This window comes from Kryptolebias marmoratus, linkage group LG12 (genome assembly GCF_001649575.2).
Source record: "Kryptolebias marmoratus isolate JLee-2015 linkage group LG12, ASM164957v2, whole genome shotgun sequence".
In the NCBI taxonomy this organism is placed as follows: domain Eukaryota; kingdom Metazoa; phylum Chordata; class Actinopteri; order Cyprinodontiformes; family Rivulidae; genus Kryptolebias; species Kryptolebias marmoratus.
Window position 1 is genome coordinate 24,769,628 of NC_051441.1, and position 8,265 is coordinate 24,777,892.

At 38.0% G+C, this 8,265-nt stretch overlaps 1 protein-coding gene across 1 annotated transcript in view; it reads left to right on the forward strand.

Annotated features, from left to right (window-relative positions):
• Positions 1 to 2,872: 2,872 nt before the first annotated feature.
• si:dkey-204f11.64 (uncharacterized protein LOC100537752 homolog) overlaps positions 2,873 to 8,265 on the forward strand; it is a 16,135-nt gene continuing 10,742 nt past the window's right edge. Inside the window, exon 1 of the mRNA XM_017436787.3 lies at positions 2,873 to 3,049. Within this exon, the coding sequence (XP_017292276.1) occupies positions 2,957 to 3,049 (93 nt within the window). The 5' untranslated portion in view covers positions 2,873 to 2,956. The remainder of the gene's footprint in view (positions 3,050 to 8,265) is intronic.

An 8,265-nucleotide genomic window follows, 5' to 3' on the forward strand; every position in this document is an offset into this window, starting at 1 on the left:
GGCCTGGGAACGCCTTGGGATTCCCCCGGAGGAGCTGGTCCAAGTGGCTGGGGAGAGGGAAGTCTGGGTCTCCCTGCTTAGGCTGCTGCCCCCGCGACCCGACCCCGGATAAGCGGAAGAGAATGGATGGATGGATGGATGGATGGATGGATGGATGGATGGATGGATGGATGAATGGAGTATTGTGGTCTTTGAGACCTACATGGGGATGTATTAATGAAGATAGATCATTATCAAATATTAGGAAAAGAAATATAACAGATATTTGCCAAGAATTTTATAATCAAATACAGAATAAATATAATGATTATTTGCAAATTTATACTGATGGTTCAAAAGACCCCAAAAATGAAGCAACTAGTATAGCAGTACTGGTTCCTGAATTAAAGATTAATTTTTCAAGAAGAACATCTAATTATTTGAGTATATATACAGTAGAATTATGTACTATTTTATTAGCTTTAGAATAGATGGAGGATACTAATATAAATAAAGCAACAGTCTGTAGTGATTCATTATCGGCACTGTTGAGTATTGAAAAGGGAAGTACAAATAATAATCAAAATATATTATATGAGGTCATGGCTGTTAATCATAGATTATGTGAACAAAATAAAAATGTAATATTATTTTGGACTCCTGCTCATGTAGGTATTTTGGGTAATGAAAGTGCAGATAGATTGGCTAAGGAGGCTATTAAAAAAGAAAATATTGATATGCCAATAAAATTATCTAAATCTGAAGGCAAAAGTATAGTTTGGAGAGAAAGTAAGAAGATATGGAAAAGTAGATGGGAAAATGAAATAAATGGAAGTCATTTATATAGGATACAAAATACAGTTGATGTAGTAAAGATTAGAGGAATAAGTAGGAGGGAGGAGGTAATTATAAATAGAATAAGAACCGGTCACAGTTTTTTGAATGGAACTCTTTCTAAGATGGGGAAACATCTTACTGGTTTATGTAGTTGGTGTGATATTGTAGAAACGATGGATGTTTTTATTAGTTGTAGGAAATATGTAAATCAAAGAAGATTAGTAAAAATGGAATTAGGGCTTAATAGAGAATTGAAATTTGAGAATGTGGTAGAACAGAGGGGAAAAAAAGGTTTTTCGTTTTTAAAAAAATACTGGGCTCATTATGAGAATTTGAGATATAGATATTAGGAGTTAATAGATGGCAGTAGTGCAACAATAATGGATCCAAGCTGCCGTAACAATCTAAAGAATAAGAATAATAGGAGGAGTAGTGACACAGAAAACACAAAAAGCAAAACTACACAAGAACTTAGCTAAATACAGGAAAAACAAGAAATAAAACAGAATTACAGAAACATAACACAATGAACCAAATAAACTCAAAAACACTTAAATCTATGACAGCCGTGGTTCTGTGGAGGTCTGATCAACCTCTGAAGTCCCCCAGAGATGGAGTGACTGCTGGCCATAGACAGCTTTGATCCCAGTAAGGCATTTCCTGTCCTTGATAATGAGAAAAACAGCTATATCTGGTTTTGACCTAATGTAGGTCATTTTACAGTGTTTTTTCTGCTAGGCCCCCTTTTGGTTTATAAGAAAGTTTCTGTACCCCCACCCCACGTGGCACACAAACAATCTGAAATGAACTAAAAAGAATAAACTGCAATAAATTACAGGTTGCAATAAAATAACCTAAAACCTCAACAAACCACCTTTAAAGTGTAATTATTTGAAATCTAAATATATATATATATATATATATATTTTTTTTTTTTTTTTTTTTTCTTATTTTTATTTAATTTTTTACATCCTATTCAAGGTAATGTGAGTGGTGGGGCAGCACCCTTTTGCGCCCTCTATTGGCCAGCCGTCATTGGGCTATATGTATGCCCCATTTTTCCTTTAAAAAGAGAACAGTAAGTAGAAAGTTAATTTAAAAGTTCAGTTTGTTTCAAAATGTGAATTATTTTCAGAGCTTTTTAGCTGATGGAGACAGTTATAGTGCTGGCATAAGACTTAGGTTGCTCAAAGGGTTTGGCTCAATTGACTCAGTGCAGTGTGAATGTGAACCACACCAGCTGAAAATGGAACAAATGTTGCAATTTTGGTTCACAATTGAACCAAGTCTATGGGACTATCAGGTGTGAATGCACCCTAAGTATCTATAGACACGGAAAACAGGCTGACTATGTTGGGGAAAACATTCTGTTGTATATCTCTCCTCTGTCTTTAGTTTTCTGTATTCAGTTCATGTCTGGTCTGTTTGCACCAAGCTACTGACTGAAAAGTTATCTTCTAATTTTAGTTTCACAAATGGATTTTTAAACAGACAATCTCCACTGTTGTACACAGCAGGTTATACTGCAGTTATTCCTGCATTAATCATGTGAGGTCTAGAGTTAGTAGTGGCCACATGAATGAGCTGAAACCAGCAGAAGGTGTCCATGAAGTGGAATAGTTTTCATCCCAATGAGACTCTACTGGAGCTGCTTGCAGTTCTGATCACTGCTGACAGGGAGAAATGATAAATTTGAGGAATGTGGACACTGAAGTATGAATCACCAAAAAACATTATAAATTCCATTTAAAATTATCCAAATAGTTGAAAAACACAGAGAAAAAAACAATATACCGCAAGCTAACTAATGAAGTAATTCACATTATTTATTAGTAGGAACTACTTTAAGGGGCGAATGATTTTTTTAAGGTGAGGAGCAGCCCCATCTGCCCTTATGGACCGGGTGCACCTGATGTAAACAATACACAGTGATACACGTAGGTCTTCACAAGATGGCTGCCATAAATCTCGCCTAGCGCATTCACTGGCCATTCCAATGTCTGTGTTTCAGAGTACAGGACCTGCGTGTTGTTTATTTTGAAAGTTTCCAGCGGAAGTTGTACTGTGGTCCGGTCTGTATTCTTGTCTGCCTCGGGTTGGTTTCAAGCTCAGTGTCTCGGTAGGGTTTTAGGATCCAGTCATGTCAAACAGCAGCGCTCCAAGCAGCAGTTTAATCATCGCCCAGAAGGCAGTGAAGCAGCTGCGCCTGGAGGCCAGTGTCCGCCGGATAAAGGTGAGAAGTCTGACAGAGCATACAGTTTTACCCTAACTTTACTTTAACTTTACCCGACTCGCTCCTCTAGAACAACCGTCCGCGTACAGGGAGCGCATACGGAGCTCGGCGTCATCAATTTATCTTCTTAATTGGGCCTTTTTAAAAATTTTACACGCTATCAGGCAACTCTAAACTCAATTGGGATGTAAATTACACTTTTACAAATTTGAAACTAATTGACATTTTGCATAATTTACCCTTAACATTTCTATTTAAGTCAGATTTTCCATCTCAAACTAAACTAAACAATAGTCTTTATCACCCTCGCCTGAAATAGCTACAATATTTTTGCCCATGTTTGTGTACGTGTGTTCGTTTGTCTGTCGTGTTAGCAAAATAATTCATGAACCAGTGAACGGATTTTAATAAAAATCCTAAAAAGTATTCATTGGATTTACACCTACAGCTGATTAACTTTTGAAGGCAATCTAATTCAAGACGGTCACCACAACTAAGCAACCTTAGAAAACACAAACATTGTTATAATTCAATCAGTTTTACAGATAGAGCTGAAATTTATTGTTGTAGTAGCTGAGAGTCCTTCCCAATGCCTAATCAAAGAGTGAACTGATTGTGCAAGATCAGTTCTGAAATCAATGCCATTAACCATTGGAGTCTGTTAGCAAAATATCTTATGAATCGCTGAACAAATTTCAATGAATCTTTCAGGAAAGTATCATTGACTGGGCATTTACAGATGATTAGTTTTGGGGTAAACCCAATTCAAAGTAGCCGCCACAGTCAGCTTATATTAAAAAACTCAAAAATGGCTATATCTTGACAGATACTGTGCTAAAATTTGATGTGGTAGTAGCTGAGATTAATTCACAGCTCATAGTCTAAGTGCTACACATTGCACAACTTATTTGCTTAAGCCTTTGACATTAACTATTTGTCTCATACCCATTTGTCTGTTAGTAAAATATCTCACAAACCACCTGACAGATTGTAATGAAACTTTCAGGAAATAATCACTAAATATATATCTGCAACTGATTAACTTTTGGAGTCACCTCTGTTTAAGATGGCTGACGCAGTTAATTAACATTAGCCAATGCTAATAACGTCATCTGTTTTACAGATATTGAACTAAAATTTGACGTGGTTGTAGCTAAGAGTCATCTTTAACACACTGCACATCATTTATAGTGTTTGATCAAAACGTTTATAACTCCATCCCTTCTTATTATAAGTTATCTTAGTTTAACACTCTGGTACAAAAGGCTGTTGGCAAAACGCATTCCTACAAAAGCATGCTAGGCCTTTTAATTCCTACTAAAATAGCTCTTTTCATTTCATTTGGCTGTTGGTATGTTCTCAGTATTATTTCCTGGGACTGCCTTCAACTGCAACACTGATATCTTTGTTGATTGTGCTGCTGTGTGACTGCTTAGATTGTTCTGTTGATACTTATTTTAGAACGGAAGTATGATTCCCTGTGGGGGTGGGGGAGGGGTGATCCCAAAATAAAAAGGCATCACAAATTTTATCCAGTCTGAAAATTATTAGTCAAAGTTTAAGCAGCAAAACCAAACAGAAGATTCCATTTTAGAAACTTTGGTTAACAAAATCAAATTTAAATGGATGGCAACCTGTTGCATTGTGTCAGTCACATGTTGACTCAAGATTTAAACAAGACTTGGTTGTTCCTTTGTAAATTATTTGTGCCAGTGGAAGAAAAAGTGTCAACACAACAAGAAACATTATTTAAATTAAATGAAAATAAACAGTCAGGCAGTTGGAGGCTTCGAAAAGTAGTAAAAAGAGGAAGGGGACGCTGCAATACTTGTGGATGCTGTGTAACAGTTGCTGAGAAGAGTTGTGTATTAAAACCACAACAGTGATGACTTTTTTAAAAACAGATTCACAGGTTAGCACAGTAGTTTTAGGATATTTTACATTTTACACTTTGTTCATTCAAAATGCAATAAATCAAACTGCGATTTGAAGCAAAATGCAGGGAGTTAGATTTCACCTTTATAAAGTTTGGCAGATTGACAAAGACAGAAAAAAACTCAAGACCCAACATTCCCTGAAGGAAAGCATATCAGTCACCACCTTTATTGACAGCTTTAAAATCATCTTGTGTTGGGAAATGACAGAGTTGTACATGTATGGTCAAACCTTGAAAAAAAATGTTTTGGGCAATATTATGCAACTGTTGAAAATGACTTTCAGCTACACACCCACCAGATTTTATGTCAGTGTCTGCAAAATTAACTGAACCATTTTTGTGGGTTTTTAAAGTTAGTTGGCTGTGGCAGCCATGTTAAATTGTTATGGCTCTAAACGTTATTCAGATGTAAATGTTAATACAATGATTAAAATTTGTGCTGTGGTTCATAACATATTTTGGTAACAGACAATCAGAGTTAATTTTAATAGTTAAAGCTGAACTGAAAAGTGTTTAATGCAAACATCAGTTGAAGGAAAAACAAAAGATATGCTTATTGTAAAATTTACAAAAAACTATACTTTTTTTTTCTAATACTGAACATTGATGAAGCCACTTGGGTGTTTTCAGCTTTTTCTGTGACCCCCCCCGGATCCCCGATGTGTGATGTCCGCTGATCTGCTGAAGTTCAGCAGTTCATCAGTGAGTGGATGAATACTGGTACAATATAGTGCAGTTTGTAAGAATTAACTGTTCGAACCAGCCACAAAATACTGCTGGAGTTTCATTTTTTGGCTTCCCGAAAGATAAAAACCTTCCTCAAATTTTGATCCATAAGCATAGGAATTACTATCAGAACTCGAGTTTGGATCACTTCAAAGGGAAGCACCACTCCAACCCTCGTTACTGCGGTGGACTGGCTTTATGCCAATAGAGCAGGACTTTTTGCCAGGAGAAGTCCTCCTATTTTTAATTTTAAAAGAAAGGCAAATGGAGAGGCGGACATCACCACAGAGAAAGAGAGGAGAAACAGGAGGTTTTACTTAACGTGACGGTGAACACACACTGTCATTAAAAGGTCTGAGCTGCTTACAGGTCGACAGCCTGAGGTCAGTGTAGGATTCAGAGCAGTTTGTTACTGATGAAAAAAATATAAACAATCCATGTATGATTAAACAAATGTCATAGACTAAAACTGCTATTAGTTTTACTCTGGTGTGAGAGTTCATAAACGCTACTCTCAAGCACGGTCACATTGTTTACAAGTTAGCATCCGGTTAGCAACGAGTTAGCATTAGAATGGCTTTAAGTTAACAATGTTAGCTCTTTCCTGCCATCTTTATGTTGATTTGCAGTGGTGTGTGCTGATCTCATGACAATAATCTGGGGGTAATTGGTTCTTACCATTCCACGGTCCCAACTCGGTTGTCGACCTGATGGTCCTGGTGATCATCAGAATCTGAATCTGAAGAGTTTTCATCTGATTATAGAGATCCAGCTATCAGTTTAGGTTCATACTGGTATGGTTGTATATCCATTACTCCCACAAAGTCTTCTGGTATTTCTTTGTGCTCAAAAAAGGCTGCTTCTTCCATTTCCACTAGTAAACAACCGGACAGTTGTTTACATGCCCTGTGCCCCGGCCAGTGTTCTTGGCAGGGCATGTCATGAACCCAGGACAGAACTCCAACCCACAAATCACCCACTTTGGAAGTTATTGACTTAAACGCTAAAAACAGTTTATTAAAGTTTTAGGTCAGAAAAATGGGTCTCTGCAATATTGTGTGGATGTGTTTGACTAAATAATATATATAATATAATATATGAAATGTCAAACACAAACACATGCGGACACAGACAAAAACATTGCTCTGTCTTCGCATTTAGGCGATGAATGATTAAAAGAACTGATGAACAGCAGGACTTGAAACATTTGAGATCCTACATCCTGCATGAGTAAACCATCCATGGTTGGGTCACAGAGGCAACACGTCCAGGAGATAAACCCAGATATCTATTTTCCCAGTGACACTCTCCAGCTTCTGCAAGATTCCGAGGTGTTCCCAGGTCAGAGAGGATAAATAATCCCTCCAGTGAGTTATGGGTCTGTCCTGAGGTCTCTTCACAGTGGGATACCAAGAAAACCTTCAAAGGGAGGTGCAGGAAGCATCCTACTCAGATGCCCGAACCACCTCAACTGACATCTTTTAATGTGCTCTACTCTGAGCTCTTCCCCCCAGATCAAAGAGCTCCTCACCTTATCTCTAATACTGAGTCCAGCCACTGTACAAAGGAAGCTCATTTCATCTGCTTGTTTCTAGGCTCTTGTTCTTTCAGTCATGATCTACACCTCATGATCATAAATGAGGTCTGGAACATAAATGAACCAGTAAATTCAGAGCTTTGCCTTTTGCGGATGAGTCCCCGATCCATCTACTGCTCCATTCTACCATCACTTGTAAACAAGACACCCAGATACTTGAGCTATCTGTGGCAAAGACTCATTCCTTACTCGGACAGAGCATTCCACCTGTTTCCAGTTAAAAACCGTGGCCTTAGACTTGAACGAGCTGATTGTCATCCCAGCCGCTTCCACTCAGCTGTGAACCATTCCAGTGCATGCTGAAAGTCACGGTCTGAAGATCCCATCAGAACCACATTATCTGCTAAAACTCCCACAGCACTCCCCACAGAATGCCTCCGCAAATAAGCCTTCTGCAGATCTACAAAACATATAAACTGGAGAGTCAAACTCCAATGACCCCCTTAGCAACCCTGCAAGGGTAAAGATCTGGTCCATGACCAAGACGAAAGCCACACTGCTCCTCCTGAATACAAGGTTAGACAGTCAGTCGATTTCTCCCTTCCAACACCCTGCAGTAAACTTTCCTGAGGAGGCTGAAAAGTGTGATCCCTTGATAGTTGAAACACACTCTCTGTTCCCCCTTTTTAAAAATAGGAACCATCACCCCAGTCTGCTACTCCACAGACATTGTCCCGGTCCTCCATACAACATTGAAGAGATGTGTTTAGTATGGAAAGAGGATTCTGCCATTATCCGAGAGCCAGTGGCGCCGAATTCATTTTCTAGGTGGGGGGGCCACCGGAGTGTTTCGTCACCTTATTAATTTTACATGCATTGGATCATCGTCTAACATCAATAAAAATTGAATAATGAAACGCTTTTTCAGCTATGACTTTTTGTTCCAGTATATTATTATGAATAATGATAATTAGTTTAACCAACCAACAGCTTTATAAATGACCACAATAAAAGTAA